This window comes from Ochotona curzoniae, unplaced genomic scaffold (assembly GCF_017591425.1).
Source record: "Ochotona curzoniae isolate NIBS_2020 unplaced genomic scaffold, NIBS_Ocur_1.0 scaffold_1852, whole genome shotgun sequence".
NCBI lineage: Eukaryota > Metazoa > Chordata > Mammalia > Lagomorpha > Ochotonidae > Ochotona > Ochotona curzoniae.
This window is the reverse complement of record NW_024467087.1, coordinates 19195035-19218156: the sequence shown is the minus strand read 5'-3', so window position 1 is coordinate 19218156 and position 23122 is coordinate 19195035. Positions and strand designations below refer to the sequence as shown.

Sequence of the window (23122 nt, the reverse complement as noted above, 5' to 3'; positions counted from 1 at the left end):
TTTTCAGTCAGCCCTCCATTAAAGCATCTATCTGCATCCTATAACCACTGGAAACTACATCATTTGGGTAGGGGCAAAAGATTATAAGGCATTGGATTAGAAAGTTTTCTCATTCCTTCAAATTAATTCATCTTTATAGTGTCTGAAAATGAATTTCTTTGAGATGTTTCCTAATTTATATCTTACCTACAAAAGATTTGTCTTTGAAATGTGTCTTTACAATGAAAATTGAAATATAATGATAATAATAGCTACCATTTAGTATAATTCAGTGTCTCTTATGAAAGGAGGACTATGGTAGGTGCTGCACAATATTATCTCACTTAACCCTTATAACCACCTAAAATCAGTTATTTCCCTATTTTGCAGGAGAGGCTCAGAAAAAGCCAAGTGACTCACTCAAGGTTACAGAGTAACTTACAAGCGGCACTGGGATTTGGCTTGATTTCAGTATGATTTTTTCTGTGCCAAATATCTGACAATTTTTGTAACATTCTGATTGTGAAGAAAGAAACTCTAGATTTCTTTCCTAAATACACTCATTATCAACTTCCTAGAGATTCAACAGAAGTGCTGAAAATGGAAAGATAACATCTGTTGAATTTGAACAAGTTTCTTTGAATGGTGTAGAGGACAAAAGGTTTAAAACAAGAACCACAAGACGTGTTTCTCATATTAACTACATGTCTAATGAACTATTTGATTGTACACAATCATTCACCCTTCTGGGACTCTGCTTTCTCTTCCATAAAAGGAGGCAGCAGCAGAATTAGGTGAAGTTTAAAATCTCATCAAATGACAATATTCTTTGATTATGTCAGTGCGTTTGTCAAAGGAGAAATGAACAAAAGGAAGGTGGTTGGAGAAGACGGTAGGCAGTAGTATTTAGAGCACCTTAACTTTCATTGCTTGACACACAAAATTCATTTTTTAAAATGAATGAACCTAGCAGAGAAGTGTGGGAATCTTGCTTTGATTGTTAAAACTGCTTATTCTTGGCTCCATTGTTAACGTCACTGACTTGGACTGCCATGGTTTCCAAAATATCCTTTGAATAGAACCCCTCCTTAGGTTGTTCCAACACATATTAAATGAGCTGCTTTGCTATTATGGAATGCGCACTTCTACCATATTTACTTGTACCTTAATAAGACACATTTTCAATTTAACTGGAAATTAGGGAGTTTCCCCTCCATTTCAGAGGTAAACAATGATAAATACAAGAAACAAACTGCAATGAGAATTTAGTTGAAGAACAATTTGCAGAAGTATACAATGAGATCCATGCTGATTGATGTGTCCCCTTACACAGAGATCTGTGCTGGGGATAAAGTCGATTTGAGTGAACTAAAATTTTTCTAATGGTCCAGAGTGGGGAAAAGATTTTGCATGCAACCTTGGGCCTACAGAGGAATAGGAATTTCTATTGGGAAGAAGCCTTGAAGCAAAAGTGCCTCGCAGACACATTAGAAGGAAAAGGTCTTACAGGCTTGGTTTCAAAGCCAAGAGTTAAGAGAAACAACAGACCATGGACTCCCTGACCCCCCCACCACACTTAATATGCTGTATTTTTTTAGATATAGTATATATAGCAATCATCTTTAGTATGTTTGAAGACATGAGAGTAATCAAAAACAGTATTAGAGACTAAGGAATTCTCCAAAATAATGCAGCGTATCTGAAAAAAAAAAACCCTAAATACATACTTAGGCCAAAAAAAAAAGTATGGTTGAGAAATTGAAAAATCAATGAAATGTTAAAACACAACAAACACTTAAAGACAGCTTAGGTGAGCTAAATATTAAATACGAAGAAAGAGATGATTACACTCCCCCCACCCCAGAAATGGAAAACAAGCAAAAGACCTAAAAGGCACAGAAATTGGAGTCAGCACTAGGGAACCTTCAGAAGGAGCTAATACCAAATGGGAGGGAAAAAAAAAATCAAGACTCAAAATGGTATGATGACTGAAAATTCTCTATTATTTATGAAAAGCACTTAGCTTGAAGAAGTTTTTCCAAGTCCAAAGTAGGATTTGAAAGAAAATTAATCCACCTAGCTATATTAAATTTGTTTATTGACTGACTGATTTAAAAGGCAGATTAAGAGTGAGGCAAGCTAGAGAGAATCTTAAATTTGCTGCTTCATTCCCAAATTGTCCACAACATCTAGGGGTGCACCAGGTCAGGGTACAGCCCAGGGACCATCCCAATCTCCTACAAGGTCCCAAGTAGTTTGGCTGTTTCACAGCTTTCCCAGGCACTTTAGCAGTGAATTGGATCAGAAGTGGAGCAGCCAGAGCCTGACTCAGCAGGTCCTCCTCATATGTGCCTGGAAAAGCAGATGATGGCCCAAGTACTTGGGCCCCTGCCGCCCGTGGGAGAGACCTGAATAAAACTTCTGGGTTCTGGACTTGGCCTGGTCAAGTCCTGGCCATGTGGCAACTGAGAAATAATCAGTGGATAGAAGATTTCTCTCTCTTTCTCTCTCTCTCTCTCTCTGTCTCCCTCTTTCCCTCCCTCCCTATTCTGTTTATCTCCCTCCCCTTCCTCCCTTTTGGCTGCTCTGAGTTTCAAATAAATACATCGTTAAAAAATAAATAAATAAAGCACTGGGTTCAAATGTGCACCCTGATAGAGCAGGCTGGTGTCAAAAGCAGAGGTTTAACTTGTTGCACCACCACACCAGCCCCTATACCTCTTTAGTACGCTGAAATACAAATTCTATTTCTGGCCTCAACTCTGAAGTATACACAATGTAGCCATTTACCACGACTTTCAAGGTGAATTAATCCTTCAAATGAAAATGAAGAAATAAGGATTGGCCGAGCAAGAGCAAGTAGAGCAAGACTCTGACAACTTCTTTCTTGCAGAGAAAGCTATTTGAACAAGGATTCACACACCATGTCACTTTTACAAGCTTTAGGGATGCCAAGTGAGGGACCACAGGGCTTCTTTGTATTCTAAAAATTAGCATGAAGAAAGCAGGAAAGAAAGCATTGTCTGCTTCCCTCAGACCCAAGTTTACAGTGAAGAGCACTATCTCCCCCTGGGGGGATAAAGAGGGAACTGAATTCTAGTGCCAGGTCCACAGTGCTGAACTCCTGCAACTCCTGACTCCAGGCCTGCACACACAGAGGATCTGGAGTACTCATAGACAGTCTCTGCTATCCTTTCCTTAATCACATGCAGAAGAAAAACAAAACTTTAGCTGTTGGGAAGAGAGTAGCAGAGGAAGTTTAGGACTGTACCTTGGAGCTAAGAGTCAAGCACCATTGCCTTTAAACCCAGCACCAGACAAAATCCAAAGGTCTCTATTCCATGGATGCTGTTCAAACATAGGGCCTCTGGACGTTTCTTGCATCAGGTGGAAATCTGAACTCTAGTGGGATGGACTCATTCGCACGAGATGAGCTTGTTCTGGCATGTGTCACCACTGGCTTCAGGCAAGATCTGGTATGTACTTTATAGGTCCTAATGACTCTGGGATCCACAATAATCTAGCCTAGCATCAGGCATGGAGGCTAAAAAGCTACTTTTTCTACCTTATTTCAATCTTCAAAAGATAGTGAGAAATTTTAAGACCATGACTTGGGACTCAGTACTGGGTTGAGAAATTCCAAAATTGGATATATTCTAATGATCCCCATCCCTAGTAAAATGCCATGGATAGTATCAGATGGAGACCTGCATACTGATGAGCCAGATTTGTTTCAGTGTTTTATCACCAATCAGCTTCAAATGAGCTGGGGCAGTCTCCCAAGACTGAATAGAACCTAAGACTCTGAAACCCAAATGTGACCCACCTAGTAGCTGCTTCTGCGGCTGAATAGGTATAGCTAGGGCACTTCCCATATCCTCTACAGGTAGCAAGGAATCACAAGACAGTTTTGGATGTAATGTCAGGCTGATAAAATCCCATATCGAGCAGATTTAATAGTTCCTGTTTGAGGCCAGTACCTGTATACATAGGGCCTCTGGAACTTCTTCACTTTCAGATGGAGCTCTGTGGTCTCAACTGATCAGTCTTCTACCCAAGATAGTATCCCCAGAGACTAGCAGGTGTGGCATTAGGCATTGAGCCCATGTTTGCAACACACAGACCAGAGTGTGTGGGCTTCAGTCCTATCCCCTGGCTTTATTGGTCTTAATGAGATGTAGGTTCTATGTGTGACCCAACCTTGTGGGATCGTTGGCCACAGGACTAGGGTTCTGGGTCTATTCTGGCTTAAGGAAGAGGTGGATATGGGCAGACTGCTTCTCCGATTATGTCTTCAGTTGATTCAGAACACCACCAACTGTGGATATGTGAAAAAATCTGAGATTGGGGAGTTTTGTAAGACTGAAACCATGAAGAAATGTCAATAGCTGACCTGTGTGAAATTTTGACTTACTGTAGCAAGCAATTAAACAAGATAAAGAATTAAAGGGAAATATACTAAAAAGAAGAACTACTCTTATGTTCCAACCATCCCACTACTGGGCACCTATCTAACTAAAGGAAATTAAATCAGCCTGTCATAGAGACTAATGTACTCTATGTTGCAGCACTATTCATAATATTCAAGAAATGGAAGTAACCAAAGTGATCATCAACTCATGAATGAATAAAAAAGTGATACAAATATATAATGGAATACTATTAAGTCACAGAACAGGAATGAAATCTTGTCCTTTACACCAGCATGTGTGGGAACTGGTGATCATTATGTTGAATGAAATAATCCAAGGTCAGAGAAATAAGTATCACATTAAATTTACTTACATATGAAATCTTAAAAAAAGAAATCTCACATAAGTGAAACATATAATGTGATTATCAGAGGCTGAGGAGGAAAGAGAGGGTTAAGAGATAAAAGTTGTTTTATAGGCATTAAATTATAGTTACACAGGAGTATGAAATTTGATGCTTGTATTGCATAGTACAGTGACTAAGTAATTCTAATGAAATGTATATTTCCCTCAAAAGGAAAAAAAAGCTGAAAGCATAGAGTTTGGATGTTTTTCCCACCAAAAATTAAATACCAGAGAATATACATATTTATCCTGATTGTAGATTATGAAGTGTGTCCATGAATTGAAACAGCACATTGTATTCCATAAATAGTGCAATTTTTATCTCTTTTAAAATTTGTTAAGCAAAAACAAATTCAAAATAACTAAAAGAAAAGGAAATACAGAAACTGCTATCCATTCTACTTATATGTTATAGGCATTATAGTAGAGTAATTGTTTTGCTTGCTTTCTAGAAATTTAATAGCCAGTGTACAAGTCAGATTCTTTCTAGCAGACTCAAGTCCCATTCTGAGTCTCCGTGAGCATGACCTTATCAGGATTCTAAGTGAAAATTTATTGTCCTTACTCTTTACTGGAGAACTAATCTCTGTCCTTACTATCCTTCTCCTCTTTCTCTACAATGACTCAGAGGAATATGTATATAAATCAGATCTCTGTAACAGTCCTTCAGGTATTTTACCATCAAAGGTCAGGATACAACCCAAATTCTAATCATGACTCTGGATTATGGTCACTAGGATATGATGAAAAAGAGGCATATGTAAGTATTTGGAGAAAAGATTAAGATCACCAGATAAATGAGAATATTTTAATTATACAAATATTATTCAGATTATTTGGGGGGTTATTTTGGGGTACTCTTCTACATTTCTAATCATCATCTGATTTTGGAATGTACTCTGATCCTTCTCTGTGCAAGTTTCACCTGATTGTATTGTGGTTTTCTTTATCTTCTTTCAGGTATCTGTACCATACAAGGTTCTCTTCTTGCCTGTCAGAGGTCTTGCCATGTGGAAAGGGTCATGTAGGTGGACAATGTTTCCACAGGATCTCATGGAGAAGGACAATCACACATTTTAGAAATAATCTATTTTTGGGGCATTTCCTTTAGCTAAATATGAATCGAGAAAAAGGCCAAATAGAAAATCAACCTGGACATTAGGGGAGTGCTTTAACATAAAACTGTTGTCTGCTTTCTTTGATGATCCTGTTGGAATGTCCAAATACATTTCTTATTACACAGAAGTTTAACCATGTAAATCAGCACCCACCCTAACACTCAGGCTTTCTTTTACTTGCCTCATAATTTTTATCTTCTTTCAATATGCTTCTAGTTTGAGAAACAAGTTTAAAGCTTTTATGTCCTGAAATAGTCAGGAGAGTTATCTCAGATTTATAGTGAGGAAGCTAAAAATTTACCTCTACTTCAAACATGTCAAATTGTCAAAAGTTTCACTGCATTTTTGCATTGCTGCTGCTTGCTAATAATGGCATAACAGATATTAGAACAAAATGTATAAGAAGTCTTTTGGAAACATTAGATATTTGAAACAGCTAACATAACCTCAAATTACATGAGTATATAATGACATGGCCATTAAATGACCTCTTGCATGAAGATAAGAAGTTGCTGAGTCTGGGAATATTTTTGGGTTCAATTTCTATCTTCACTTGAGCCAAAAAATAAAAAAAAAGGCTTGGGGGTGACAAACCATGCCTGAGTAGGATGTGTTGCTAGGAAATCATTATAATAGTGTGATTTCTTTTCCATTTCATATCTACCTCCCAAAGATATTTTTGTGGATTCAGTCTTATACATATAATTTAGCTTGGAATTGTCTTCAGCTTGCTTATGGGTTTTATTTCCAGTGACACCAATGAACTCTAAATATTTTAATAACCCAGAGTTAATGTTTTTACTGTACTGCACTATTAATGATATATAGCTACCATGCTTCCAACAAAGATTTGTTTTATTGAAATCAAATCTGAGTCATATTCAAGTTTTTCTTTTATATTTTTCTAAGTGTATAAGATTTACCTTAAAGCTTGAGCATCAGTTGCTGCAGTTTGAATGTTAAATTAAAGATATTTAGGCCTACATACAAGCTATTCATGAGGATTTTGTCTTTTTACATGAAAAAGAACTATGAACACCATCAAGTTGCAGTGACCTATTGTGTATATTAGAGCTTTAAGTCCAGGAAATTTATGGATTTACGGTATGTTGACCTTATTGCTGATAGAAAGCTTTCTTCTAATGACTTAGCTACGCATCCTAAGAAATACAAGTTCATGTGTGTCCAGATCTGCATAGGGAATAGTAACTGCAATTCCAGGTTTCTAAGGTGATTACATTAATTATCTCTTCAATTGAAGATACTAAATTCAAGTTACCTTACATGTGATTGGAGTTTTCCCTTCAGTGGAATACTGAATGATTCCATGGTCATTACATAGCATTTGCATTATATTTTAAACAAAGGTTCTTTGTCAAATGGCATGTATGATTCTATTGTAATTGTAATATGTGATGCAAAAAAGATTGTGTATAAATGAATCATTTAAGAGGCTAAATCAATTCCTAGAAATTGCAGGAAATTATGCATTATATGTGCCAAAGTCAGATAAAAATTTTTGATTATTGGCACTTTGAATAAATGGGAAACTAATGATGTTTTTAAAGCATATGGTACTTGTATAATCAAGGAAAGTTTCCCTAGCAACAATAATTATATGAGCCTCTTACAACTTCCTCCTCTAATTATCTGTTTTATTAGTAGATGCATATCACCATCCATTAGGGAGCACTTTAAAATATAATGAGACTGTTATAATGAAGATACACATTTATGTTTGTGTCTATGTGTATCTCCACATATGCAGGTAAATCTTTAAGCAATGTGGTGAATATATCGAAGTCTAAATGCCCTTCTAATGCCAATAAACTATTTGCTATTAATGTTTTCTCACCATAAACAATATGAAGTTAAGAGAGTTTATGAACTGAATCCATAAGACCAGTGATAATCCATGTCAATATTCCTCTACACAGGATCAAGAAAAAGAGATTTCAGCATTGGAAGGGACCACAAGGTCCATTTGGCTAATTTACCATTTCAGAAAACAAGACAGCCAAGACACAAAGAAATTGAGTTACTCAAGGTCATTGTGCTGTGCATACACAGATGCACATACAATGCTATCTCTCTGAATGATAGAAGAGAGAGCATAAAAATGAACATCTTTACAACAAAGCCTCCAACGCATTCAGGAACTAACTCTTTGGATGGGGTATCATCTATGCTTTCTGTTGCATCTGAAGCGAACAGTAAATTCAGAAATATCTCATTATCAATGCTACATATTTCCTTACCTGATTAATCTGCTTCTGAGACACAGGATAATAGGAGGGTATTCTACTAGAGAAAGGGAAAGGGTTGGCCTCTCGGTCTAAACATGTTTCTCCTATAAAGTCTGCTGTGAGTTATTTGAGAATGGTGATATAGGAAGGGGCTCAGAGGAAAAGAGGAGTACAAAGTTCTAAACTCTACTCTTCTGCATCCTTCACCCCCTTTAAAGACTAAGAAGAACAGAAGAAGCCAGATATAGATGTGTGGTTACACGTTTTTCTATAGGCACATTTTCCAATGCTTATCTCAGAGGTTAGGACCAATATACCCTAAGAATAGGCTAGATGTATTACTGAGATTTAACAGCAAAGAGCTGTGTTTTATTGGGGCATGTTTTACCCATGATGCATCCAAATCTAAACCATGATGCAACATGTTCTATTGGATTACTCTGGAGATATTTTTAAAGACCTATGAGTTGACCTTTCTGAAATAACATAAGACCATCAGGTTAAAGAAATTCATGTCAAGTGTCAGTTCAAGTGCACTAACAATACTCAATGCACCCTCAAAGATTGAATGAAAATTATCAGTAAACCATTCATTGCTGTCACCTTGGTATTAGAAATGAACAGCTAAGCTTCATGTGCTTAGAGGACGAAAATGATCAATGGCAAAGAGAATATCCACCTTAGAAATGACATGATCCATTATAAGAATCAGATGTTAAATTGCTTTCTGTACTGAGCACACTCAATTAAAAGTCTGCATGGTGAGATCATCTTGATGGTTAAAAATGCTCTGTGGGAACAACTTTTATGGAGCTTAAAAATCACAGGAGGACTATTTCCACCATGACCCGGGAAATTGGGAAGGCATTCCCTTCCCCTATTTTTCAATTTGGTAGTTTTATTAAAAAGTCCTTTGCCCAAGAGGCTGCTGAATTTGGGATCATATCTATCTACCCCTTCACTTCTGTGATGCTTTCAGTAAATCCAGAATGGATGAATGTCCATTTTGGGACATTCTAGGATCTTTGGAAAAAACGTGTTATTTCATACACTTGGTATTGGATGGCTTTGTCTCCTTTTCAGTAAGCTCATCTATTTACTTGAGTCTCCTCTCCTTGTCTAACTTTTCTTTCTTCCTTTGGTAGGGGAAGAGTGGAAAAGAGTTTGCGAAGAATTCTAGAGATAGCAAAAAAATTATCAGACATGGTTTCTAGCTGCAACTGTCCAGCTCCATGACCTTGGATCAGTCATTTAGCTTTTCTAGTTTTTAGTTTCACCTTATTTTAACCACTTGTATAGTTTTTGGTCATTGTTACCCATGCCAGACCACTTGTAAGCTCTACTGCAGGAATCCTTATTTTGTGTACTAATTCCAAGAGTCTAGCATATGTGATGCACCAATGTAAGGTATTCAGTAAAAGTTTAAGAGATGAATATTTCATATCTCAGTTAGTGGTATAACCTTTCATCCAGTCTCTCCATGTGGAAATCAGTGAGAATTCCTGCCTCCACTTATATCCACATGTCAATGTCATATTTACTAACTTTTGTCCCTACTATCATCTCCTTTCTATCTGTATCCATATTCCTATTTATCAAATTGTTGTAATTTTTATTATACTTTCCAAAGAGGATATCTATCCCTCAAAGTATTTAATTAGTGATTCTTTTAAAAAAGAATTTAATTTATAAAGGGGAACAAATTTCATGTCTTCCATATGTAGTCTTAAGTACTATATGTGAAATTATAAAGATATTCCTACCTTCCCTCCTGCTTTTAGTTTCTGTAATGACATATTTCAATTTGCCTTATAATCACAAGCTTAACCTTCCACTAAAACACGAATTCAAAAAGTAAGTAGAAAACCACTCTTACTCAGGAAGACAGGATCAAGTTTAAAATGTTTAAAATGTTTAAAATGTTGGACGTGACATACAGGAGCCCTCATGATGTACAAAGTATTTTGTGACCATGTCCTAGATATTTAGAGCTTTAAATGTTCTTGCACATTGTCTATCTCCTTTTTTTGTACTTAGAGCAAGGTATTTTACATCTTTGTTCATATTTTTTCCCCAAGTATAGAAAACATGCTTCATCATTATTTATATATTATGGCTGCTTGGCTGATGGAGACATAATAGGTGCTCAGTAAATGTTTGGTGACTGAATAAATTAATTCAGGATGTTAGATCTGTGTAATAGTTCTTCCACTGGGCAGAGAACTACTTAACCTTTCAGTGCTTCAGTGCCTTAAATCCTTTAGGATGTTGAAGCAGGCATACTGGAGACCACCATATTTGTAGACACTTGATTACCTTTAAGATTTAAAAGTCTATGGTGCTTTTATTTTCCTTTGATTTGTTTTAGGGTTAAGGGTTGTTGGGGGTAAAGGAAGTATAAGGTGGAATTTAAAGACTGATCTGGAAAAGAAAGGAAGGGGCCCTTTCGGGCATGCTTATATGAGCCTTTTTCCTTTGTGTGGGTTTCTTTGCTGACAGGACTGGTGTCTGTGTGATAGGGAGCAGCAATTGTCAAGGAAATAGAAATTCTCAGTACGTTGATCTTAATATCCATGCTTTGGAAATACAAATGCTTGAATTTAGGCAATCAGTGAATGAATGGTCTATTACTAGAAATTTTATGCCTTTCTAAGGCGTCGGGAATGACACAGAAGTGAATGGTCTAAGGGAACAAACATATGATGTGATATCACTATAGTCATCACTGTTTACTACTCAATTATGTATAAAGAGCCACGTTTTTGACTCAGCGAACCTTATCATAGTAAAGACATTAAATGTTGGCATTCTTTCATTTTATACACACTCTGAAAATTAAGGTACATTCCTATGCTCTGAACTGTGCACCATATTATTGGATTGCACCTCAGAATTCTTTGACAAGTTGCATTCTTACCTACCAAGCCCTTGTGGGACATGGCTAACTGGATCTGCCACAGATGCATTTAACACATACATCCACAACTGAGCTCGCCCTGTACGTCCCTCCTGCTACAAAGCTGCTTTGCTGCCTGTGGTGTTGCTCCTTCAACTGGTAGCACCGTCTTTACTCAGATGTTCGAAACAGTTATCCCTGATCTGCTCCACCCCCGGCCCATCTCATCTACACTGTAATTCCTCTGTGTTGTCTCCACCTCACCAGTATATAACTACAGTTTCAGTTTAGGCCCTCTCCAAAATCATGCTCCTGGGCTAATCCAATAATCCTACTGAATTTTATATGAGGGTACATAAAAATGTTCATAGGGAAAAGGAAATAAAGGTACATTTATTTTGGTATAAAATAATTCTAAAATCTATGTATAGCTTTTTTCTTAATACACATTTTCTATGAGCTTTTTTAAACACCTCATATGCATGCACTTAAAAATATTTCCCACAATATAAGCTCATATTTTAATCCCAATTCTAGGAAATTTTTGACATCCCCCCCTATTTAGTTCCCTATAGCATGCCTTTCCAAACAATAGGAAATAGTGACAATGGAATGTCTTCAGTATAGTATAGGTTGTTTCAAATTATTCAGTGTTTTCCTATCGTGTCATGAAAAAGTAAAATCTTTAGCATGGTATATGAATAATTTTCCCTATACTCTGGCCTTGATGATCTCACCAATTTTAGATCATTCTGCCCTTCCAGGTTACAACCTACCCGTTGGCTTGCAAACTCCCAAATGTGTCATTTAAATTCATATCTATGTATCTTTGTTTAAAATACCCTTCTGTGTAGAATTTTCTCTATTGTTTTCAACTGACAAACACACAAGAACATTTCCAATGTTAATCTACGTATCATGACTGATACAAAGCCCTCCTGGAATTTAAGGTCTCTTCTGGAACACTTAACACACTGTTTCCTCTGTGGCACATGAACCTGAACATGGTCTAACAGTATCATATATTTACACATGGTGACTTAACTGATGGGCTACTTGAGGACAGTACATTACAGTGGTTAAACTGATCGACTATAAAGCCAGTAGTAATTCTGACTCTGGCATTTGGATGGATGACTAAGGACAAGTTATTCCCCCTCTTTGTGTCTCAGTTTCCTCATGTAAAGTGGGCATAATTATCACACCAATTTCATTGAATTGTCATGAGGATTAAGTGAATATGTATAGTATTTATAATAATGACTAATATGTGCTCATTGTTATGTTTTCTGTAACAATAACAATCTGAACAATACCTAAAATTTCTGAAGCTCAAGGCCATGATGTCATATCTGACATAGGAAGGAAGAAAGGTATCTAAAAAATTTACTAAACAAATTAATAGTCAGGGGCCTGATATGATGGCTCAGTTGCTAAATCCTTGCCTTGCAAATGCCAGGATCCCATACTGGCACTGGTTCATGTCTCAACCTACTCCCTGCCTGTGGCCTAGGAAAGCAGTAGAGGATTGCCCAAAAAGCCATGGGCCTTTTCCCCTTTGTGGAAGACCCTGAAGAAGCTCTTGGCTCCTGGCTTTGGATTGCCTATGCTCCAGCCATTGGGGCCACCAGTTCAGTGAACCAGCAGATAGATCTTTCTGTCTCTTCTCACTCCACAGGTCTGCCTTTCCAATAAAAATAAATCTTTTAAAAACCCCTCAAATTAATAGGTTAGATATGATTATACAATCCCATAATACTTCACACCTTTCCTTTAATTAGCTCTTTGTAGCTTGTTCAGGGTGTCTTCCCTATTATACTATAAGATCCATTTGCACAGGGACCACATCCATCTTATACCGAGCACCATGCCAAGTACACAGAAGGCACACAAACATTTGTTATATAAATAAATGTTTTTAAAGATTTGCAAAACAGTTATTATTAGATTTCTTAACACCTTGATCATTTTCTGAAGCTGTCAAATGCTATCCTCTCTCCCACTTATCTGTACGTGAGGCAACCAAATTTCAGTTATTAGAATTCTCTTAGCAGATGAATCTTCCTGTTCACAACGTAGGATCACAGACTTTTCAGTTCATATATTAACTCAGTGGTACACAGAGTCCCTCAACACACTGATCCTTTCTGTTGCCTTCTATTTTATATCTTCACCAAAATTCACAGGCAGAGGTATTGTAGGAATTACCACTTATTAATTCTATCTATTTAATGAGTACATGGTTTAGGTTAATGAAAAAATGGATAAACATTTGCCCTTTATTTTGTGGCTCATAATTATGGTGGGAAAAAAATACATGACTTGTATAGAGATACCTGTTATCTTTCTTTCTGTTTTCTGCAGCAGTGTTTACCAGAGATATCATTTGAAGGTACTCCAATTGATATGATAAGAAAAGCTTTCATGAGATGGGTAAAAATTATAGTTATCCTTGGTAGGAGAACTGGGTTTTCCTAGACGCAAAGGTAATAGCATTCAATGTTGAAGAAAAGGCATGGGCAAAAGTGTGAAAATCTGATGCACTGGGATAAGGAGAGCACACAGACTATTTTGGAAGAAGGAAGGATTTGTGCAGAATGCAAATGTAGAAGATAGGCTGCAGGCAGGTAAATGGAAAAATCTGAGGTGTGATTTTGTTAACAGGCTAGCATATTTTATCTGCAGGCATCGGAAAATTATGGAATATATTGAGGTGGGCAGTAGGAAAGAGAAAAATGTAGGAATAGTAATTGAGTAGTCATATGGCATTGATAAAATGGAGTAGAAATCCTGGGCTAAACTGTGTTTTTGAGAAATGGGATAGCCAATAGAATCACTAAGCAGATGTTTACAAAGGTCTGATATTCAAGCTTGGGGTAAACACAGATTGTAAATAATCAACTTAGGGCCCGGCACGGTGGCGCAGTGGTTAAGGTCCTCGCCTTGTATGCCCGGGATCCCATATGGGCGCCGGTTCTATCCGGGCCGTCCTGCTTCCCATCCAGCTCCCTGCCTGTGGCCTGGGAAAGCAGTCGAGGACAGCCCAAAGCTTTGGGACCCTGCACCCATGTGGGAGACCCGGAAGAGGCTCCTGGATTCGGATTGGCATAGGATCTGCCGTTGCGCTCACTTGGGGAGTGAATCATTGGACGGAAGATCTTCCTCTCTGTCTCTCCTCTCTGTATATCCGCCTTTCCAATAAAAAAATAAAAATAAATCTTTAAAAAAAAATCTAAAAAAAAAAAAAGAATCAACTTAGAGCTCATAGGAGATTTAGAAATGTATGAAATGATTACAGACTAGAGAATGAAGACAGAATGTTAAGCACAGAAAAAAAAAAAAAAATGGAAAACAGCATGCCATAAGAGAAAATGCAGTAAAATAGGAAGTTAGGATCCACCTGGAAGATCCTTATGACCCACAAAGGCATCTCTCATCACTCTTTAAGAATCACTTCAAGGAAAGAAATGGTTAGAACTTGGAAGTCGTGGAAGGAGAAGAGGGAAATGACTCGTGGGTACCTGTTGAGCAGTCTGATCCTGTCCACTTGGGATCACAGCTGCAAACTCCGGCATCCAGAAGAAAAGTCCCATGTCCTGAGCACTGCTCTTGACATACAGGCAGTGGAGTTTCACAGTTGACTCCGCCCCAGCCAGTAGAGCAATGACATTCTCCTTTCACACAGATGCCATGGCTGGAACACATCGGGTCCAAGCAGTCCTCTGTAAGCCTCAAAACATAAGGGGGTGGTTAATAGGGAACAAGTATGAAAAGTAAACTTTCAACTAATAAAACTGAGACCCAATTGACTTCTGAGTATTGTGTCATCAATAGCGCTTTCATGGATAATAAAGTGACTCATATAAACACAGTGTTCAAATCATAAAATTTAGTAGACACCACATATAAGCTGTGGAAAACATAAACACTATTGCTGTGCCCCCACATAAAAAGATAAGCAGATTACTGTAGACCTTAAAAGGATTTTTTTTTCATTTGCAGAGTCATTGGTAAATAATTTCTTATACTTTCTGTAATAGGATAGGAATCATAGTTATGAGAAACAATTTTACTTGGTGTGACTACAGGAGTTTATACAATTTTTTACAGTTTGGATTATTAGAGGTTTTGAGTAAAGTGATTGCTGTTCCATGAAATAATAAAAATTACACCAATGTATTATAATTTCTCACTTATTCCTTAGAAGTACTTTTCAGTACACTTTTCATGTTACATTTTAAACCTCATTTAAAAATTCTTTTCTTTGTAACTTCTATCAGGAAACTGTGACACAGTTTTCAATGTCTTAGAATATTACAGACCCAATTCCCTGTATCTCTAAGACCGGAAATTATGGTATACATTCTGATAAATATATAAACTATTTCAGAAGGAGGCTTCTATACTTTCCCTGGGGAAAACTGTTTTATACTTACAACTGAGTAACCATTTTATGGGAAATGGGAAGATTCAGTTCCTAATTTTTCATCTTCCTTTACAAATAACAAGAGGCTAAAATAAGTTTTACTATGAAGATGTGTACTTCAAATCACTTTGAGCAACTGTTTAGATGGACAAAACATACCTTTATTTGCAAGCTTTGTCTTCATTTAGGGTGTGGCTTGTGGCCATGGAACAGAGTCAGTCTATCTAAGCACTATTATAATTAGTATTACTGCCATTATAATTAACCCAAGATCTCAGGTTCATTAGCAAAATATCCTACTACATGAACTAATTAACAAATAAACACCAGAAAGTACATCTAATTTGGTTTATCATTTGGAGGGAAATGGAAAGTCCAAAGCATAGAATTTATTAGAAGGGTGTCACTTTGTTATACCATAAACTTACTAAACAAGTTATTATTAAATATAAAATAGCTTATTTATTAAGAGTTCCTACTTAAAGGCAGGTTTGGTGGTTTAGTGGGTGAAGTGGCTAATTGGGATACCTACATCCCATATTTAAAGTGCTGCATGAAAATCCAGCTACTCTGATCCAGGTCCTTGCTAATGTGCCTGGGAAGGCAGTGGATCATGGTTTCAGTACTTGTGTCCCTGCCACCCATGTGGGAAACGAGGTTGAGATTCCAGGTTCCTCGCTTTTCTTGGTCCACACTCAGCTATTGTAGCAATCCAGGGAGCAAACTAGTAATAGAAGATCTGTCTGTTTCTTTCTCTCACTCTGCACTTCAAATACATGCTTACATACATGCATTTGCTTTTGAAAAAAAAAGAGATCTACTTCAAAGCATTTGTGTGTCATTTAAATCATCTAAGACATACTTAAATTTGAGGTACAGGTTAGATGGCAACAGGGACAAATGAAAACCATGTGTTGGATGTAAGTTTGGAGCAAATGAAAAGTAAGTGTTCTGTTTCAAGAGGCATGATGATAATAACTCCAGTTGATTGTTACCATCTAGTACTGTGGGTCCAATGTCATCGGATTTTCCAGTGTTCCAGGAAGAGTAGGAAACAGGGATTTAAAATATATATATATATATATATATATGTTACACATCTCTCTTTAAATTTTGTCAAATGTGACATTAAGCAAGAACAAAGAAAAAATGATATCACTGAGTGAGTCAAATAAAACCTCCTGGACTACATCTCAGCCTATAGCTTCATCGTCTGTAAAGTCTTATCTTTTTCTATCGAATCTTAAAAAGTTTGTTTCACTAAATATGTTGACTAGCCTTCCTTGGTTATTCTGTAATTTTCTTAGTGCCTTGAGAAAAGGCAAGCATGAGCTGAGTCTTTTGTCATCTGTTTACAAAAGTTAATTTAGAAGGGTCTAAATTTAGTGACATGCGGTAGATGCTGTGACAGACATCATTTTTGGCTGTTTGCGTGTCTGTAGAGCATCTGAGTTTACAACCCAAATGTTATAATCACATTTGGATTATCATAAAACGAATTTTCAAAAGTAATTCAGCAACTTGGTATCTCCTCTCCGCCTAATGTCATTCATTGGGGCAGATGTAATCTTCACACCCAAATTCTACTCTGGCTAATGGGAGATGGAGAGCTGAAGTCTTCCTTGTCCATGGAGTGGAATGAGATTAAACCCTTTAAAATGCTGTGTAATAGTCTTAATGAGCCATCTTTAAAAAGCAATTATAGTGCATTTTCAGCAGCCTCTTTCCTGAACAACAGTTGTAATGAGACCAGCTCCCACGGTAATGGTTTAATATTATTTCTGAAATCAGTCTTGTTTGAGGAATGTGGCATGAAAAAGAAGTGATTATTAGTAAACTTATTCTTCCATGTGTCTCTTTAAATGATGAAACTATTGCTATTTCCATGAAAAAAAGTGTTGAAGACTCCTTTGGGGTAAATTTTATATAAAGGCACTGTTTTGAAACTCATTACTGGTACGCCTGCTTCCTTAGGCATAGAGGTCAAGTTTCAGCATAAGGCATGTTAAAATAAAGAATATAAAGCAATAATAATAATTGTAATTATAAATCTCCCCCAAAGAAAACTTTTGTGAAATGGCTCCAAATGTGCATATATTTTATTATGAGCTTTAAAGTGAGATGTAGCATAATGTGTCCTGTAATAATGAAGGCCTACAAATGAATACCTAAAATTGTCAATATGGAAATTTTCAAGTTATAAAATGGGGTTAGAAATGAGGGAAACAAGAGCACTTTTCATTACAGCTCTGTGAATGCAACAGATATAGCCTCACGCATAATGCTGTCACAGTAACTGTCACAAGAGGCACAAGTTCCCTGATCTCTGCCCTTTGTTCTATGTAGTAAGAACATGTTGAGCATTTATTGCTTACAAAGCTATGCTGCTGCTTTAGTCGAAGCACAGAATAACACCTTGGCCATTTCAGTGAGAGAAAAGCCTGAAGCAATAGATCAAAATGGGGCTCTGACCTTCCTCACAGATTTCTCCTTTGTATCCTGGTACACAGATGCAGACTCCCATGATGCAGGTGCCATGGCCAAAGCATGTTGGGTCAATGCATTGTTCTTCTGGAACATCACACTCTGGCCCCTTCCAGCCATTCCGGCAGACGCAGTGTCCTTTCTCGTATTCTCCATTCCCACCACACAGCACAGGGCATGAATCTGAAGATTAGCAAATGAACTTGTATGTTTTCACAATGCTTTCAAGTTGCCAAAGAGCAATTCCCTATTGATTCTTGCATAATATTTCAGGCAAACATCATACTGTTTCTCTCCTCCCCTTGATTACATAGACACACACTGATGATTATAAACATAGAATTATATTCTATGGGGGTGGAGTCAAGATATTTTATAAATATATTCTATATGACAAAATTATTTCAAATATTTTAAATTCTCACCATATTCTTAAACTATTATTATTGTTTTCAGATAGATCTTTTTTCTTCCTCAAACAAATGTATATTACTTTTAGGAAGCAAAGTTTGTCTTACTCATTTTTAAAAAATCTTCTACTCTAGCCTCTATTATCCAAGGTCTGTCTTGGCAATGGGAACCTAGAAAGTACGTTAGAATTCCCTGTTGGATGGGATTGGGTCTAAAGAAATGAAATATGTGAGAAATTGGAGCTCAAAATGTTACGAGATGAAAAACTTTGGGCATAAATGGAAAATGAGCAAAACATCTCTAAAATTACAATTATAATTTAATGGGAAAACATATTGTGATTTACTTACAGCTTTTTAGAATAGAACCATTTGAAAATCTAGGTGGCAGTTAAGCTTACTAAGTTTAACTTCTTCCCATCTTTACTTTCTAGATTATGTCACAGTTTGGGGATTTTTCTATTCTTATACATTGGTGTGTATAAGCTACTGCTTTGGCCTGGTTCTAAAAATCACTTTTCTTTAAAATTTTCTGAGCGCACATATATAAATTATCCATGCTTCTGGAGTACCGGCGATGTTTTCATACATGTCTATAATGTGTGTGATCTAATGTGTGTGATCTAATGTGTCCAATTAGATCAGAGTAAGTACATAAACCTTTTCAAACATTCAAAATTTCAAAAGTTAAAAACATGCAAAATCCTTTCTTCCAATATTTTAGATAAAAAATATATACAGTGCAGCATCCATAGTCAACATATTATGCAACAGAACCCCAGAATTTCTTTTTTTTGTAATTTATATATATGTATATATATATATATATTAATCTCCAACTATATTATCTTAGAAGCATCATGGCTACATTTCAATTGATCTACTGGGTACTTTAATTTTGATATCATTTTTGAATTAATCTATTCTTTTAAAGTCAGTCCATTGCAAATTATTCTGCTAAGAAAATAGAAGCATTAATGTGCAGTTTGGTCAGACAATTTTGGTAGAATTCACAGCTGTGAGGGGAGGGCACCCTGGATAAGTTACTTATCCTATCAGACTGTCTGCCCATGAAGCTGGGACAACAGTGGATCTTACCCAATTGAGCTATTATAGGAAGGGAGGATTAAGAGGTAACATGAAGTTTAGAATAGCGCCTGTCATAGTAAGTGCATGTGGTGGCAGTGGTGGGGTCACTGCTGCTGTCCTTGTGACTGCTAAGATTGATATTCTTACTATTACTGCTAATTCCAAGTTCTCAAATGACACCTATGTGCTTAAACCAATCAGAATCACATAGCAATGTTACCTCTAGCACAATCAGGTCCAAGGAATCCTGGAAAACAATGACAATGTCCAGAGATACATTCTCCATTTCCATTGCAATTGGTGGAACAATCATCCATTATTTCTATTAACGGAAACAAAAGAAGAAAAATGAATAAACCTGGAAGCTGTAGAGAAAGTTAAAGAACTTTTTTTATGTTGCAGTAATTCTTAAGCCTGTAGTGATTTTCCTTTCTGCTGTCTACAGAACACTTAAAGCTCAAAATCAGATGCCAAACACTTCTGGAAGATGTCACATTAAGAACAAAATTATTAAAAGGGCCCTGGATTTGCTGAATGGGCTATTTAACATTGGAACTAAAAGTGAATCTGATCTGTGAAGTGCATAAAGGGTCTAGATGAAATGTATTCTTAAGAGACATTCATAATAAGGCTAAAAATGTACCAGGATTAGGGGATGATTCTCAAAAAGATAGCAGGCTTAAAATACAACCCAGAAGACATGGCTCCTTTTTTTTTTTTTTCAAATTTAGATCATAGAAAATAAAATTTCTCCTCTAGCAACTCAGAATATGTAATCTACTGTCTTGGCAGCATTAATATGATAATCAGTATTTCATTTTCATTAATAAGTGACAATGGAATGAATGCTTTTAAAATAAGTGTTCATATTAAATTCACCACCACACAAAGAACATTAGAACCTAAGTATTTGTTGAGAAATGCTTTCTTAATTGTAAACGCTTATCAGTTCTCTGAACTTTTCCATGAATTCTTAAAGAACAGGGCTCTGAGGGTATTAAGCAGGCCAGATTCTCACAAAGACATTAAAATTGCTCCCAGTTTAAAATTGTGTTTGAGTATTCCAAGACAGCCTTCATGCAAAATGTAAAATCAACAGATATATAGGAGTATACATCTCTCTCTCTCTATAGATGTATATATATACATACACACATAAATTTATCTAGAGGAATTATAGAATGGAGGCAAGTATAACATGAATTAAAGATACATTAAAGACACATTTCAATATGCATCTCTATTTTTGAATGAAAGATGGATTCCAAACAGAAGAATGATGGACTTGTGACTGTTGAACAACTGAGAATACTATTGTTATAATAGAGGGGGAAACAGTTGGGGGAAGAGGGATTAGGGAGCAGAAAATCCCTGGGATTTGAAGTTTGGAAGGGGAAATCTTTGAGTCTAAGAAACTGTATCATGAAAAATAAAAATTTAAGATAAAATTAAACGTTTGAGTATAATAGCCAAATTCTGAGCATACCATTATATCATTTGTGTCTTTTTTAAATCCTCTTTTCATGACTACTTTTTGTAAATACTGTATACGTAATGCTCCTATCCTAAGAGTTTCCTGTTCTGATCTATTAAACTCACACTTTCATTTATGTAGCAAATTTTCCTTTTTCAGTCTGAGCTATTTGCTTTTCCAATTTTCACTTTGACAAACTATTTTCAACTAGGAAGAAAGTGTCTAGGAGGTGGTCTGCCCCTGATATCTTCCACTGAACAACTAGAGTGTGAATTTATAATATTGGCAGAAAAAAATAACATTTCTGGAATTGTGACCTGTGTCCTCTTGTATGAGCAGTATGTGGTGTATTGAAAATGCGGCAGCCTGGGTTTCCACTCTACATTCACTGGACCTGTTTCTGCAGAAGGTAGACTGGTAATCCGCGTTCTAACAAATGTCTCAGGTGACCCTGCAGATGCTTAAAGCTTTGAGAGTCAGAGCTTTAAAAAAAATGTCAGATTCTAAGTAGAGAAGTCGTAATCTAGCTGTTAAAGTTTTGCCTGGGGAAGAATACAGGCAAAAGGAAAAAAAAAAAACTGGCACTTAGTTCATTTGGGGATTCTCAGAAAGCTGACAATGAATCCTGTGGCTTTGGAAGGTCAGGCTATTATCAATAGGAGGAGATTATCTTTCTTAAACCTGTGTGACTATACCAAATGACCTTCTGCAGATTTATGATGGTTTTGTGCTATGATCATTGTGTGGGAAAATGAACTAGAAAAGTAAGTGACATGTGTTACTTGATGAATTACAGCTATGCTGGCTGGAATTTAACAATTGGAAGAGTCAATAATTTTAAATCATTAAAATTTTAGTTAATTTCAGAAAACCATGTCTTTGTAAATATAAGTATACAAGTAATTATGAAAAAGCATACAGAGTGGTTTTTTTTTTTCACTCAGAGCTGGAATCATAATCCCCTTTCTACTTATCTAGATTTCTATTACCAACCAGTAATGACAGCTTGTAAATATGCACTTGGACTTCCCCCATCTTGGATGGTCAACAGGAGGCCATGGAGGAAGTTTTCAAAAGAAAACGGGTTTGAATTTCATTTCACAAAGAATTATGTTGAGAACTTTGTGGACACAGCCTTGTCCAAAAGTAACTATTCTAGAAAAAATTATTCAATAGTTTGTCATCAGAATAAAGAAGCCAGATATTTCACTGACTTAGAAGAACTATCACTGAGCCAAAACTGTTACCCAGAGCAGAACCCCAATAACTGAAATAAGAAGGCAAAAAGGGAAGGTTTCTGGAAGCTGCTGTATTTACAGGGTGTCTTAAAGATATAATTGGGACAGCCTAGGGACTGTAGGAGGAAAACAGCTGAACAGAAAAGCAGAAACCACTATTGATGCAAAGGGAACTGCTTTTCTATTTATGGTGACCCCTAGAAAGCTTTGCTTTTTATCTCTTAAAGCTTACTTCAGATTCACTTCCCAGACTACAGTTCATTACCACTGATAATAATCTGAAAGTTCTATGTTTAAAACCTTATTCTTTTGCTAGAATAGTAGGCCTCTTAGTATTTTCAGTGATGGTAAGTTTTGCTCTGGAAGTCCCCCTGACCCCTATGAGAAAAACTAAAAGATGAATAATAATCTCTTTGAATGAGTTTAAAATGTAAGAGTCTTTGTAACAAACTGACTGGATCTCAGATCTCAATTTTTGCTGTTTGTGAGATTTTGCTAAATTATTTACTCTTTCCAAGCATCAGTTTCTTCATTTGCAATGTAAATATCTTTATACTTGGGTTCAGTATCAGGGTTGTAAATGATTCAAACAAGCTAGCTGAGTGTAAAGCATCTTATACAATGCTTGGGGCGTGGTGGTACTCCATGTATGGTACATGTTATCAGGTTACAGTGCAGGTTATATAAGATAAGGGGATACTGACAACTCTGCTTATGCTACTAGAAATAATACATATTAATATAAAATCAGTAACTGGTCTATATTATTCACTCAATAGATGCTAGTTACTAATTCTGTCATAATTCTTGTTAGCAGCAAACCGAGTGCAATCAACTGATACCAACAATATCATGAATTGATGAATAAAAAGTATTTAGGACAAATTATTACCAACCTCACTTTTTAAAGCTATATTTGCCTCATTTTACTCTAAGACAAAATTA

At 36.4% G+C, this 23122-nt stretch overlaps 1 protein-coding gene across 3 annotated transcripts in view; it reads right to left on the bottom strand.

Annotated features, from left to right (window-relative positions):
- TENM1 (teneurin transmembrane protein 1) overlaps window positions 1-23122 on the bottom strand; it is a 531802-nt gene that overhangs the window by 229603 nt on the left and 279077 nt on the right. For all 3 annotated transcript variants that reach the window (XM_040999695.1, XM_040999696.1, XM_040999697.1), the window contains exons 9-11: window positions 19686-19787; window positions 17955-18149; window positions 14578-14778 (exon numbers count right to left, since the gene is read on the bottom strand). In XM_040999695.1, coding sequence (XP_040855629.1) covers window positions 14578-14778; window positions 17955-18149; window positions 19686-19787 — 498 coding nt within the window. The remainder of the gene's footprint in view (window positions 1-14577; window positions 14779-17954; window positions 18150-19685; window positions 19788-23122) is intronic.